This window comes from Echiichthys vipera (genome assembly GCF_963691815.1).
Source record: "Echiichthys vipera genome assembly, chromosome: 14".
NCBI lineage: Eukaryota > Metazoa > Chordata > Actinopteri > Perciformes > Trachinidae > Echiichthys > Echiichthys vipera.
The window spans coordinates 12,625,082-12,640,250 of NC_139839.1; the positions used below are offsets into that span (position 1 = coordinate 12,625,082).

General features: G+C 38.6%; 2 protein-coding genes across 2 annotated transcripts in view; one reads left to right on the forward strand and one right to left on the reverse strand.

Annotated features, from left to right (window-relative positions):
* Window positions 1-4,337, reverse strand: part of LOC310957081 (replication protein A 70 kDa DNA-binding subunit-like) — a 42,006-nt gene extending 37,669 nt beyond the window's left edge. The window contains exons 1-6 of the mRNA XM_083927509.1: window positions 4,264-4,337; window positions 2,875-2,922; window positions 2,000-2,078; window positions 1,675-1,783; window positions 1,495-1,577; window positions 856-954 (exon numbers count right to left, since the gene is read on the reverse strand). Coding sequence (XP_083783635.1) covers window positions 856-954; window positions 1,495-1,577; window positions 1,675-1,783; window positions 2,000-2,078; window positions 2,875-2,922; window positions 4,264-4,296 — 451 coding nt within the window. The 5' untranslated portion in view covers window positions 4,297-4,337. The remainder of the gene's footprint in view (window positions 1-855; window positions 955-1,494; window positions 1,578-1,674; window positions 1,784-1,999; window positions 2,079-2,874; window positions 2,923-4,263) is intronic.
* Window positions 4,338-4,728: 391 nt separating this feature from the next.
* On the forward strand, window positions 4,729-10,797 carry smyd4 (SET and MYND domain containing 4). Its single transcript, XM_083926509.1, has 10 exons — window positions 4,729-4,888; window positions 5,172-5,316; window positions 5,537-5,626; window positions 7,231-8,254; window positions 8,918-9,163; window positions 9,422-9,609; window positions 9,728-9,875; window positions 9,991-10,107; window positions 10,367-10,490; window positions 10,645-10,797. Exons 1-10 carry the CDS (start codon window positions 4,752-4,754, stop codon window positions 10,781-10,783), a joined length of 2,358 nt encoding a protein of 785 aa, XP_083782635.1. The 5' UTR covers window positions 4,729-4,751; the 3' UTR covers window positions 10,784-10,797.
* Window positions 10,798-15,169: the final 4,372 nt, after the last annotated feature.

The window sequence follows — 15,169 nt, forward strand, 5'->3', positions numbered from 1 at the left end:
TAAGGGCCTCTGGGTGCATTGTTTGGTTGTATTTAAAAATGATTCATGCAGACGTCTCTGCTTTGCACGCAGTAGCTTGGGAAAGCATCCACATACATATTTATGGTACCACTGTCAATTAGAGGTGCAACGAATAATCAACAAAAAACAATGATTAAATTAGTTGCCAAGCAATTTAATTATCGAATATTTGGTGATGTGATCGGGTGGTGTAGTATTTTTACTATTCAAATGTATATTCAAGAGTTTATTTTAATGATATGTTTGATGTGAATTAGTGATATTGATGCTATAAAAATGGGGTGAGATATTATCATAAACAGCTGTGATCGACGTGGTCCATCTTCATATACAATATATGGTACAGCAGTTTAGGTCATGATAATAACTGTGGTTCTATGAATGAAAATCAGGTCTAACATTTATTATAATTGGAGAGCTGTTTCACCAATTTTTAAAAAAAAATTGATTAAAAGAAAAAAAAAGATTAAATTATACTTGAACTTCATACGGTTTAAAGCAGTTTAAAGTATAAATAATTGCATTATTATTAATTAAATACAATTTATAACAGAAAGTATTTTAAAAACCTAGCATACTTTATGTATTCAGATAAATTAGTAAGTAAGTTTTTCATGTGCTCATATTTCAGTGAAACTGTTCAATTTGCCCTGGTTGTCAAAAACTGCTAAAAGGAAGTGTTAAATATAAAACAGCAGGTTTAATACAATCATGGCACTAATAATTGTCAAAATTGTAGCAGCATGTATGTGTAATGATGAGTGAAAGGGACAAGATAGTTATACATACACAGATGCATTAAATCATACACAAAATCTTTGGTAAGACACTCACTGCTGTTGTCCTCACAGGAGGGTCCAGGTACTGCAGAAGATGGAGGGGATGCCGGGACAGAGGTACTTGAGTCTGACTTTTGTGAAGATGAAGTCTTACCTGCAAGTTAAATGAAAACCATGAAGGATGTTCAGAAGCTGTTAATTACTGTTTCTAACTAGTGGTCAACCGATACAATTTTCTAAATGGCCGATATTTAGAGAGCAGGATGATCAATGGCTGATACACGGTATAATGCCGATAACATGTTGTTGTTGTTTTTGGCATCTGATGAAATGTAACAATTTATTAGTAATAACAAATTAGACACCACATTGCTGAGTATAGGCCTATGACATAGTCTTATGAGTTCTGTAAGCTAGTTTAGGTGGCTGAAGGCTTGCTACTGTGATGCTGACGTCTGCCCGTAGCATTGGGAAACCAACACAACGGGGAGACATAACTTAGTTCCACAGCAAACACACTGACAAGGCTGACTGCAAATGTGTCTACAAACATTTTTTTAATCAGCCTATTGAGCACAGGCATTGGCCAATGTCGATTAACAAAAAATTGTATTAATTGACCCAATTAAACAGTTGATTAATCGGTCAATCACTATTTCTATCTTCATGCATGTGCATTTTGAAAGAATCATACCAATTACAGCGGGATTTCCAATCTTCCCTCCAGTTTCCTCGGCCGACTGCAATACCTCCATGTCCAGCACAACCACCACACGTCTAGGAAGAAAAACACCATGAGGCCAATGGGGATTACATGCATCAGACAAACAGAGAGAAGGGAAGGAAGGAATTGAAAACAAATGAAAACACATACCTGCCATCTGACAATGTGTTCATGGTGGTCTTCTTCAACAAACACACACAGTTAGGTACCAGGATGTCCTCGTCTGGCAGATTGTTTAAATGAGTGGCCAGCAGGAACGCTACATAAAAAACACATTCATGTACATTTAAAAAAAAAATTAAACAGAATTTTCCATCACTGGCACTTGATTATCTTCTGAGGTAAAAATTTTGCTAAGCAATACTTTTGTACTTTGTAATACATGATACTACCTGTTGGATTTAACATGTTTGTTTGTCAGCTTGCTGCCAAAAGACACCTGGTTGGAAATTGTTGTGGCTACTAAGATACTCACAAGAATACGAGTGCTGACCATCACTCAACATGAGCCGGAACCTGGGCGGACCCGAGCCATAATGGACCTGACGGATATTCTGACAAACACAGAGGGAATGAAGGATTTTATAAACAAAACAACACAGATTTTAATTCTCAGGATCATCATGCTTGATGATTTCACAGTTCCGTGATGAATTATTCATTTGACCGACCTGTGTTCATAAAACAATAATAAAAGTAATATTTACAACACTATAAAAATAATCTTCATACAGTCATCTTTTTTCATTGTATTTATTTGATAACGACAGCACAGAGAAGGACAGGAAATGCAGGGAGGGAGAGAGGGAGAGACATGGCATGTAACAATGGTTACAGTATATGGTCTGGGTTTTAATCACTATGCCACTGGACCCCTGATGTTACTTTAATATTACATGTTACTTGTTACTTGTTTTGAAGGCTGGACTAGGGAGTAACTGGATCATAAAGATGTGATCTTAACAATATTGGTAATAATATGCACATAAAAAATAAATGCATACATAAGTCTGATTCTATCATGCTGTGGTAAACAAACTGTCCTGCAAAAATGCAAATATCTTTTATTTCATCCAGTACAATTTGTAGTTTTTCATTAATAAGAATAGCTATTAATCTGTGGGTGTAGGTTTGTAGATTTTAAGAAGAACTCTTCGGGGACAGGTTTTTATTTTGAGTGCAGTCTAAGGAAGTGCAGCTGTTGTTTCTTATTTCTGCCTGTTTCTATGGCCAGGCTGTGAGTCACTCAGTCAGTATTTTGTTAATTGGTTTCTGTGCTAAACATCAGTCACTGATCAGACAGGAAAGCATCTGGATCAGTTGGTCAAATGGACTCTTAAAATGACTTACCAGCAGCTGCAGCACGGCATTGTTCACCTGTGAGCCCTCGAACAGGGTCTAGACAATAACACACATGGACGTTGTTAGTATTTTATAGACCATTACACAGTTGTACTCATAACATCATAAATGTGTTTATTTCCTAATACAGAGTATAAAAGTGGTAAACTGACATGAACTTAACAAGTATCATAGCTGTTGCCTAGCAATGGAATTACAGTGAAAAAGGGTCAATACATTATGGCCCTAGCTTTTGGACTGATTTTCAGTTGGATCTAAAAAAAAAAAACATTTTAGCAAAAATATTACATTTAGAGACTGACCTGTTAGAAATATTGAAACATCTAAATATAAGAACGAACAGCATTTAATTAATAATTATCTTAGCTAAATTATATATCCATAAAATGAAATATCTAAAGAAATAATCTTTTAAAAAATGGGATCTTAATACATATTTTAAATTATATCAAATTTAAAACGACTTGATAAAAAACTAACCAAAACGATTAATTTATGCAAATCTTATAATTGCATATACACATTATCAGAATCAGAATCAGAAAACCTTTAATGTCCCGCAGACGGAGAAATTCTTTTGTCACAGCAGCAACAGAATATTACAAAATAAGATAAAATAAAAAATAGCAAGAATAAGCAATACAGTTAAATTTGAAAAGGGAAGAAATAGAAATATGTACATATTCACATGATATAGTGCAGTTGTTCTTGTTTTGAATAATATAATATGGAGTGAATAAATATGAGTAAATATGACCAAATAGTGCAAAACAGAAGTGACCATAGTACAGGCCTATTGCACAGTGCAGGGTACAGGATGAGGTCAGTAGTCTATTGGGAGCAGTGCTGATTGTAAAGTCTGACAGCAGCAGGAAGGAAGGACCTGCGATACCTCTCCTTATGTAAATCCCTGTGTGTTCCTGATTGTGTTGTGTATTATTGTACTAAATCCATGTGCTTTTTTTAATTGTAAATCCTGTTGTTTCTTGATAACGTTTTGACAACCTGAATGTATTTTACAAGTGAATGTACATGTTTGAAAAATCGCTAATAAAAAAAAATAAAATTAAAACTTAAAAACAAATGTTCAATGTCCCATCATATTACCATGCTACTAATGCAGAGTTACACTTCAACATTGATAAGGTATTTTGAGATTACTGAAGAGGCTTTGTTTGTATGTACGTTTTATTAGACTGCACAGTTTAACCAACTCGGTCGGTTAACGGTATGTTAAGGTAACCGTAGATTCAGATGTGAAAATTAAACTGATTAGCTGTAAACCTTAGCTAACAAGGGCTACATTGCCTTCATGTCTCGATGCTGCTTTTACAAGTCAAAAAACAGTATTTCGGTTACGTTAATATTTAAGCTTACTTCAATTGCCCCCTGTGAGAGTTTTACACTCATATCCTCCTCGTAAAATGGTTTGTTTACAATGCCAGACTCTAATGCCTTATACGCAGTTACATGTATGGAACTTATCGCGAGAGAAGCGAGATAAACGATATTTGAGAAACGACGTGACAACACGGGATATGGCACATTTATGCCTTCAAAATAAAAGCAATAAATCAGCACGGCAGACATGATGGACATTCTTCAAGAGAATTTTGAACAGTAACTTGAATTAAAACCGTATACGTTTTTTATATTGTACACTTTATATATTTTTATATTTACACTTTGTATATTTTTATATTTATCTATCAGTATGGAGTTTATTTTGAAGGCTGAGGTCGGAAACTCATTTCCCCCCATGCTTACTCTACAGCGGGGCTCTTCCTGCTGAGAGCAGGCATGCAATTCACTCAAAACAAACTTGAAAGCGGCCCTCCTGGGCTTATGTGGTTTATTTGTAGTTCATGATGGCTCATCCTAGTGTCCAGTGGCAAGATCACGTTGCACAGAAATGGACTAGACTCGACAGCGAGTTCAAGGAGAAGTTTACATCCCTGCTTGAAATAGATGATGTTTTCAAATTGACCCTAACTCTAACAACGTGAGTAGCTATCTTGCAGTTTGGTGCTTGTGGGTTTCAGCTTCTACCTGATCAAGCTGAGACTAGTTTATTGTCTGAGTAAAATACAATGAATTATTTAAACCGTACACTACCAAGCATTAGGTGAAATACTGTATAACTTGGAACACTTGGTTTCCAGCGCTTCTCTAGGACTTTAAATTGTAAAATTCGGCTTTCCTGATGCTGGGGTTCACAGATGCACTAATTTGGTTTGATCAAAGATAACCTTTCTTTGTAATTTGTCCCCATTTCTGTTTTACAGCCAAGATGATCTGGACTTCTTGAAGTCAATCTCTGCAGGACACTCGGTACAGAAGGATGCAGAGCAAGCAGCCAAATGCAGGGAGAGGGGCAACTCGAGCTTCAAGACCAGAGACTACACTGCAGCTGCCCTGCACTATTCACAGGTAAAGGACAGATATTATTATATCCATCCCTGTAAGCTAGAGAACAGAAACATCAATTGCATAACAATGAAACACTGGAGTATTTTTAAATCCACCATTCCATTACATCATATTATGGTTGTTGCTATAAAGTAAATATAAGTTGTTTATGTGTCAAGAACATGTGTGTTACATTGCATTATTAATATGCACCAAATGTCTCTGTCTCCTGTCATGGCAGGGCATAAGTTTTGCTCCCTTAAGTTCAGAGCAGCTGTCTCTGTGCTATGCCAACCGCTCTGCTGCACTCTACCATCTGCAGCACTTTCAGGTGAGGGTGCGGAGTACATAATCAGGTGATCTGATAATGCTTGTGACTGGTTTAAGTTCTACCTGAGTGACAGAACCTTCTCTGTGTCATTTGGGAACATCTCTTCTAGCTCCTGTGGCATTCCTCAAGGGTCTATTATTGGCCCATTACTGTTCTGTGCATATGTTACCACTGGGCCAAGTTATCTGCAACTCCAGTATTTTTTACCATTATTATGCTGATGATACACATAAATATTTGTCCATAAATCCATCAGACCCCGCTTCAGTTGCTCTATTCTTGCAGACATAAGGTCCTGAATGTCAAGTGACTTCCTGATGCTGAACAATGACAAAACTTAAGGAATGGTATGCGTGGACGCAAAGCACATAGAGATTGTCAGCAGGTTTGCAGTTCATCCATGAGACTGTAGATCCAAGACTAACTTTTGATTCAGACCTGAGTTTCTCCAAACATTTTAACAACATCATCAAATCAGAAGAATTCCCAAGATTAAATAATTTCTTTATTCTTGCATAGTTGCACCGATGCATGCATTGGTGATTAGAATTGATTTAAAAAATTTGCTGCTTGTATTTAAATCCCTGTGCAGCCTTTCCCCTTCTTAGATTGTCAACCTTCTCGCCCCTTACATACCTGCTCATTCTCTAAGATCTGCAGGCTAGTGTTGTTCTCGCCCCCCAGGGCAAGGCTTGAGGCAGAGGGTAGTAGGGCATTTTACCTAGAGTTTTTTTTGTTGTTGTTGAACGTTTCTATTTCTTGGCTACATTGAACTTATTCAAAGTTGTAATTTCACTGTGTATTTTCTGTTTTTTATACATGTGAAGCACTTTCCAAACTTGTTTTTGACAAGTTCTATATTATTAAAGGATATTAGTAGTAGTATTAGTAGTAGGAGTAGTATAATAATGTCTCAGGATTTATGGAAATCATTTTTATCATTTAACTTGATCTTGACACATGTTTCATTGGCATTAAAGGGCATTCTTCACTTGGCCGCCCTAGTATTTTATGATTGCAAGACAGATACTGTTTTCACTGCAGCCACGTTTTCCAGGAACCCATGATATTGAATGATTATTGTAGCTGTCCAGGCACTTCTGGAACAAGGGGCTCATCTTCAATAATGCCTAATTTAATTGAAGCTTATTTGCCTCATGATTGGTTAATTGAATCAACCTTGTTTTACCAATTGATTTATTTGACACGGATAAAGCAAGTTGGGAGTGTGGAGTTGGAGAGTCTTTTATGTGTCTTTGTGTAGGGCTAAATTACTCTACAGATAAACTCTGAAATGTGAAGGATAATCAGTTATTCAGTAGCCCTTTGAAAGTTTAATAGACCAGTGATGAAGCTTCTGTCATTTTTTATGCCACTATGACTGCTGCACACAGTGCCCACATAAATTGCTTTATCATTACTTTTTCAGGCTTCTCAGGTCTGCATCTTCTGGTTTAAGTTTAGATCTGTTTTAGACTTGTCACAACATCTTTAAAAAAAATGCTGGCATAATTGTTTATTTTTCTTAAATGTCAGCTGTCTTTATGTTTTGCTCACAATCTTTAGCTTTTGTGGTTATTCACATTCCAGTTTTTCTCCCTCAGGAATCCTTTGATGACATTGACAGAGCTCTAAAGAACAGCTATCCCTCTCACCTGTCACACAAACTAGAAGACCGTCGCACACAATGCCTCAAGCACCTCTCTGTAGGTCAAAAGGCAAAAGAGGATTATCACAAGCCTTCCTCAACGAACCCTAAAGATCCAGACAAAAGGGCATCTGTTGGACCTCTCACATTTGGGATTTGTCCTGAAGCTGCTGTTGGCTTCAGCCCGGAGAAAGGTCGACACCTTGTGGCTACAGAGAGAATAGCAGCTGGGGAGGTGCTCATTCATGACAGGCCATACAGCTGTGTCCTTATACCTGGGATGGAGGAGGTGAAAGGGAAGGGAGGAAGGCTGGACGCAGAGAAAGGAGACTCTCTTGGAGTGGAGCACAGGCACTGTCACAGGTGTTTGACTGAAATTCTGTGTCCCGTGCCGTGTGAGGGGTGTAGCTACAGCCGATACTGTTCAACTTCCTGTCGGCAGGATGCCTGGGAGGAGCATCACTGCTGGGAGTGTCCACTGGGAGCTGAGCTGATGGTGATGGGTGTGATGTCACAGCTCGCTCTGAGGGTAACATTAAAGGCGGGGTTAAAAAACATCCAAATGGCAAGGGATCCAATCAAAGACGAGTACAAAAAGTCAGAGCCAAGCTGTCTAATCCTAGAGTCCAATGATTCCTATCTGCGTCACTCAGATCAATCCGATCCTTGTACTTCATACTACGGTGACTCTTACCTGAGCGTGTTTCACTTACGGCACCACCTGAATCGCCACAGCCCTGGTGTGCGTTTCCTGTGTGCAGTTACCATATCAACACTCTACCTAAAGCTCAGCAAGGCAGGACTTCCACCTGCGTCTTGGGACTTTCATAGAACCTTAGGGACGAACAGCCACTCACCAGACGAAGGGGAGGGTATCGCGGATTGGAGCTCAGAGCTGTGGCTGCTAGGAAGTGCAGTTCTGAGGCACATCCTGCAGCTGAGGTGTAACGCTCAGGCAATCCTCAAGCTGCAAGATACAGGTGATTACACAGGTTTTGTCAATCACCTTGCTGAAAATTTTGTCTCAATGAAAAATCTAAAATACAGTATGTCTTAACGTCAGAATTATGAAAGCAGTTTGTTTCCTCTTTTAATCATCAGTGTCCAAAATTTAAAGGTATTCGGTTTTATTCTAGACCACAAACATTGACATTTGAGATGTTAGAACGAGGGCTATACTGAAACCGATTTTTATTTAACAAATTCAATTCTTTGTCGCTATTATCTATTTTAATAATAAATTCACAATTCAGTAAATGTATATGAATGTATTTATTTGTTCCATTTTGTTTGACAAAGTTAGAAATTTTTTTTTTTAAATTAAGCTGATGTTGATGGAAAGAATGATCACAGTCATACCAAAAACCAAGGTATTGGTATCCGGACTGAAAAAGTTGCATCAGAGCATTCTTAGTTAGCACCATTAACCAGCATTTGGGCACTTTTCTTGAAGTTTTTTTTTATTCTTAGCTTTTGTCAATTACTTTTCTGGTGATTGACGACTCGATTCACCTCTAATGTAATTGCATCCATACTACCTCCACTACAGAATAATTTATGCTTTTTAAATGTTTTAATCTTCAGCTATGAATGTTCTTGAGTCACAAGGTGACCTTTTACTTTCTGGTCCTTGTATCTCACAGGAGCAGCAAACTCACCAGTGCAGTCCAGCAGAGAGATTCGTATTGCTACGGCAGTTTTTCCAACTCTCAGTCTTCTGAATCACTCCTGCTGCCCTAACACCAGTCTGGTGTTCAGCACTGGAACCAGTCTGTCTGCAGACTCCAACGAGAGTGTGGCTGAGCACAGAAGCACAGCCCGCGGCATCACTGTGACCGTCAGATCAGCCACAGTTATCACTCCTGGACAAGAGATACTGCACTGCTATGGTAAGAAAATGTGTAGTTTTGACAGGTCCAGTGAGTGCAGAAGGATTGTTAGGGTGCTGATGCATTTCATAAGATACACAGGTGCATAGCAAAACAGAACCTTACATATAGTGTAGATAAAAAGCTTTGATGCAGCATGTACAGCACTCTCCACTGAAGTTAGTGTGTTATTTCTTCCAATTGCAGTGTTGTTCTGTTACTTTTCTTCGTGTGAGTTACAACTTGTGCTGTTATCAACCCATGTCTTCCCTCCCTCAGGTCCTCACAGCAGTAGGATGGCAACCAAAGAACGCCAGCGTCTCCTGCAGGAACAGTACTATTTCCTGTGCCAGTGTGAGGCCTGCACTCTGCAGCGGCAAGAGGAGGAAGGCAGACAACAGGGGATGGGTGTTGGGGGCAATCCACAGTCTGGACTTCTGTGTGGCAAGTGCAAAGGATGTCTCATAGTAGGTATTCATTACTGATTTTTCTAATAATTATACACGATTAACTGTAAATCCTTCTTTGGTGTTTGATCTGAATGCTATTCCATCGTGATCGTTTGAGACAAAATATGATTTTCAGAAAAGCAGCAAGGACAGAGGAATAGGATTTATATGTTCGCAAGCATCCTGCGGTCATCGTATTTCTTCATCTGAAGTAAGCCTCAGGCTGCAGGAGACCAGGGTCGACCTGGAGAAGGCCGTGGACCTCATGGACAGAGAAAGACCAGGTGGTTTAAAAAAAAAAATACATCAAAATGCGGCTACAGCATGCAAGTACAGTCATGCATTATGGTAATTTGTTCAAAAGGGTCTTTGTTACATCTTCATGTTATTTTTCCTCAGATGAGGCTCTGAGACTGTTGGGAAGGACCCAGAATCAGTCTGGACTGATCCTTGCAGAGACACACCCGGTACAGGGGGAGCTGGCAGATGCCACGGCCAGAGCATATGCTACAATGGGTGAGAATAATAATGTTCTGATATCAGGGTATTTCTCCACATAACCCTTTGGGCGGAAGAGTAACAGCTAAAATGCTTAATAGTATCATGTACAGTATATAAAGTAGCTAAAGCCAAGAAACCAAAAACAGAATTGCTGACACCTTGTGGTGTCAGATAAATCATTATGACCTTTAGCTCTTCTTAATCATGACTAGATTTGTGGGCAGTCTGAAAACGTCCTCTCTCACTGATTTGTTTCTTTCACCTGTTCCTGAAGGTGACTGGAATAACGCCGCCCTCCATCTGGAGAGAAGTGCTGTAGCTATTGGCTCCCAGTATGGAGAAAACAGTATTGAACTGGGTCAACAACTCTTCAAATTGGCTCAGCTGCACTTCAACGGGTGAGTGAGTTTTTTACAGACAGCGAGGGGAAAAATGTTCAGGGCGTGCTGTTTTCAATGCATGATGTTCAATGCATATGCACAATGCAACTGTGACTGGCTTTATTAGTAGAAATAACAGCTCAGTGTCCCTCTCTCCTCTCCTTTTACGCAGTGGTGCCAGAGGGCCGGCCCTCTCTGTCATCCCCAAGGTCAGACAGCTCCTCTGCCTTCACAGTGGCCCTCGTTGTCATGAATTACAGGAGCTGCAAGCTATGGAGGACTGTCTTCGAGGGTACTCTATGCATGATTGAAAATCTTTACAGCTTTGAACTCCTTGAACAACTTGTATAAGTGATTAAAATCCATGAAAGTTTCTGATTGTGGGCATTTGTGCTTCAGTATGTATTGAGAACTTGATATGTTACTGTTAATAAGTACTTGTGTGTGTGTATATATACAAGTGCTTTTTATATTGATATACAGTAATAATCACAAGATCACAAATATACATGCAGTTGATTGTGGCTCTCTGACCTCCTGGTGTCAGAATGAATCAATCAATAATTTCAATTTCATGCTTCAGTGGTAGTGTTGAAGTGTGAGGCAACTTATGCACCTGGTACTTCCCAGTTACAAGTTTTTCATGATTTGTTTGAAGCCAGTAAAAAAATAAAAAATACAGTCATGGTTTACACAGCAGCTTAATCTATAAAATCTACAAATACACTCAGCTACTACAGTTCATACACATAAATGTAGCCCCATGACCTTTAGGTGGCAGCAGCTATCCACCAACAAATTCAATTTCATGCTTCGATGGCTGCAAAGTAAGATGTAGCTCTTGAACCTACAGTTCCCACCCCATGTCCTCTGAGACCTTTATACCTTCAACTTAAAAGTCTTTACGAGCCAGTCCTATAAAAGCATTATGTTGAGGTTTTACGTTTTTCCTCAACTTGTAATTAATTCTTAACTTTCTATTTATTTCTGGATGAGGAAAAAATGCCACATGTAAGCAGCAAGAATATATGAGGGAGCTCTACTGTAGAGGTTCATTGGTTTTCAGAAATGAGTGAACGCTCCTGTTGAGCAAAGACAATAAAATCTCCATCACAGCTGGAACTCTCCGAGGCATCTGCCAGTTAGACGTCAAACGTATCTGGAGGGCAGCCAATCTGACAGATTTGGGTACTTACAGAAAGTCAAGGTCAAGACCAAAAAAGCTCACGGGAGAGGCAGCTCGTAAAATCAATCAGTGGAGTCGTCGTGTATGAACTCCAAAAGATCCACAGGGCGGTTGAGTTTGAGTTTATTTCAATTTTTTTATTTGTAGCATTCATGCTCACAGTTAACAACTAAATTGAAGCACAATTTACATGTATACAAATACAAATATTCTGCTTCTGTATTAACTATATGTTTATCTATAAAAAATACATACACCCATACATATCTACTCATACAAACTTACAAATAGAACCATACAATAAAAGCCATTAGACAAACAAAACAAACCCCAAAGACTTCAGCTATCCAACTTTTGTTCCATTCGGTTCTGTACTCCTGTGACCAGGGGTTGATGCTTTCAGCCTGTTTGTGTTTTCTGCTCTGGTCTGTATGAGCAAATCATGGACTTATCCCTTTGAATAACTAATTGGCTGACTGTTCTGCATCCCGCCAGAAGGACAAGCCATAGTCCAAACATGGCCCTGACCACAGCACAGTGTCGATGGTGCATAGGTCCTTGTAGGCAAGGCTTGTCTGGCTAGAACAATCTTAACAGGGCTCCTGCTAAATATTGCAGTGACGAGATTGCCGCAGGTTCAGGACCAAAAAAGACATTCATTAACTGCTGGGACTAAACTTTGGGGCAAAAAAAGACGATATCACAGTAGTTATTCCAGACAGTGGATGCTCTGTCACCGTTTGTTGAAACGAATAACATTCAGGAAAAACTGTGATTAAGGCTGCAACAAAGTTATTTTCATTATATATTAATATGTTGAATACTTTCTCGAATCATTTGGTCTAATATATAGTGGAACATGCCCTTCACAATATCCTAGAGCCCAGAAAGATTGCCAAATTATTTTATTTACTACATTTGAGAATGAACCTTTGAATATTTTTACTATTTTTCATTTGAAAAATTACTTTCATTGATTTTCAAAATAGTGATTGATTTTGCTTTGACTGATTTATCAGGTAATCATTGAAACTCTAACTTGGTTAGCCAAAATGTTGACACTACCCTCTTAAAGTGTAATTCCTGTGCAAAATCATCCCATGGTCTTCTTCTGCATTTACATACATCAAATAAGCCATCAAGACAGTTTTCGTGTAACAACTATTAATGGAGAAATCCTGGAGAGTCACTAACAGCCGGACGTGGCTAACACTGATTAGCTCGGGGCATTAAGGTGAAGGCATTAAAACGGATCGCATAAGATATTAAAGACATATTTATTAGCTAACAGACAATCAGTGCAGCAAATAAAAACCTATATCTTCAAAATCAACTTTATTTGACCCAAGATTATTTATTAATTTATTTTGTGTAATTATTGATATAATACTTTTATTTTACTGCTGTACTTTTTGCCCTAAAGTACATGTCCAAACCTGCTGGCTTGAATGAATGTTGAACCATTTGTTAAATGTTCAGGTATATGGGTTTAGTTTTTTTTGCCAAACAAAGCTATAAACATTCTTAAGGATGCGATACTATAAAGTCAACTACAAGTTGTATTTTTTACCAACAACATCTTCCTTGTGGTATAAATCAGAGAACTGGCTGACTGAATCATGCTAATGTACAGTATGTAGCCACTCTACAACAATTGCATTTTAAATTCGAATGAACCTGATACAGTTATTCAACTCCAAACTCAAATCCCTTAGGAAATCCTGAGCATGTCCCTTTTTTGTACAGTTTGTCCTCTAATGAGCTACTGTATATTAACATAATGCAAGCACGACATGCCAGATAATGTCTTCATAGAGTGGGAGAGTCACTGATGCAGCTTAAAATTCGCAAATGTAGAGCCAGAGATAACACTGACATAAAGAGATACAGCACACAATAGCAGATGTGCACTAATGTAGCTTAACATCCCCTAATGTAGAGCTAGTGATAACATAGTTGTCATATTAATCCTATAGATAATATTCCTCTCCAAACACACCCGTGGAAGACTGGTGATGTAAAAAATAAAAAGCCCACCATGCAAATGATTAATTCCTTAAGATCTAAAATCACACAAACTGCACATTCATGTCTTCTGAGTTATTTCTGATTGTTTGTTCTCTTTCTCCTCTTCTTTTGTAAGCTTATATACCAGTTAGAAGTTTAAAGAGACAGCGTGAGCTCACGTTCAAAAGGGAAAACACAAGCACACTAAATATTGGGATGTAGGGAGAAAAAAAAAGGAGTAAGAGAAGAGAAACACAGCCAGCTTGAGTAGGTCTGCAGACATCTCCTTGCTGATACAGTATATGATCACAGGTTCCTTATTTGACTGTCCATTGCCATTTGAGGCTATTTCCAGTGGCCTGATGTCGGGCTTATCAGATGTCTTGCTATACATAATGCAATCAAAACTGGCCAGACCGCAAACAAAAAGCTGTCGCGTGTGTATTCTGTAACAAGGCCTGCGTCAATATCCGTAACACAGACCGACAGAGTTACTAACAGCTGAGTTGACCTGACTCATCTCGTCTCCTGTAAGCCGCTGGTCCTCAACATTACAACTGACCCTGCATGAATTATACACACAGCTGGTAACCATAACAATGAACTCTAACCTTCAGTCTAAAGGTGTGGCTGGAATAGTAAAGTGAAAGAAAAGATACTGACTGAAGTCTTCACCGGTCACATTTTAAGCATTTGGTGATATTAGCTCTTCTTATGCTAAGATCATCACCAGCTGCTTCTCTCACAACTTCTAATCGGAGATATCTTTACAATGAACAACCTGAATGTTTTCACTTATAATGAGAAATGATGTGTGGAACTACTATTTAGTATCCTTAATGATCCCAAACTATAATAATAGTGACCTAAAACTATCATAACTGCTTCATATAAGAGCTAGATATTTGAGAGGCATTAACCCTTGCAATTTGGTATTTACTGTCAGTTGGGGGGATTCAAAAGAGACAGATTTGGGCCTTGTTTAAACGTACACGGTTATTGTTAAAATAGAGATATTTCCCTGTGTTTGTGCCTTACACACAATCAGAGAATTCGCCTCTGAAAACGATTATTCCTAAAAACTCTGGCCAAAGTGGAGTTTTTGAAAAAAAAATTTGGCAGCCAACGTCAAAGTTGCACCTGCGTCATAGGCACGACCTATGTTTACATTTTCATTTGGCTTCTGTGATCATGGATCATTAGCTAACGTGGGCCCGAGCTTCTCTATACACTGCTCCCTACAGGTTTGGCATGCTCTTGATGGCATATATACTGTACATGGGTCATTGTAAACCACATTTTTTTCTGACAGGTGTGCATGATGTTATTTTGAAAACAGAGACGCAAAATGTCCGTTTATGAAAATAGCCGGCCACGTGCAAACGTAGCCTTGGAGTCTACAGCCATGAGTGGCGCTGGAAGGCTTATTGTTAAGAAAACTAAATCATGAAACAGAATACAAAAATAAATTGAAAGTTAGACATAATAATGGCACTAGATGAAA

What these genes read in the sequence shown, in the direction of transcription:
- smyd4 (XM_083926509.1), top strand. Translation starts at nt 4,752, where the DNA reads ATGATGGCTCATCCTAGTGTCCAGTGGCAAGATCACGTTGCACAGAAA. An exon ending in AGAGATACTGCACTGCTATG is followed by an intron (nt 9,164 to 9,421) that starts GTAAGAAAATGT and finishes TCCCTCCCTCAG; the next exon opens with GTCCTCACAGCAGTAGGATG. An exon ending in CAGAGCATATGCTACAATGG is followed by an intron (nt 10,108 to 10,366) that starts GTGAGAATAATA and finishes CTGTTCCTGAAG; the next exon opens with GTGACTGGAATAACGCCGCC.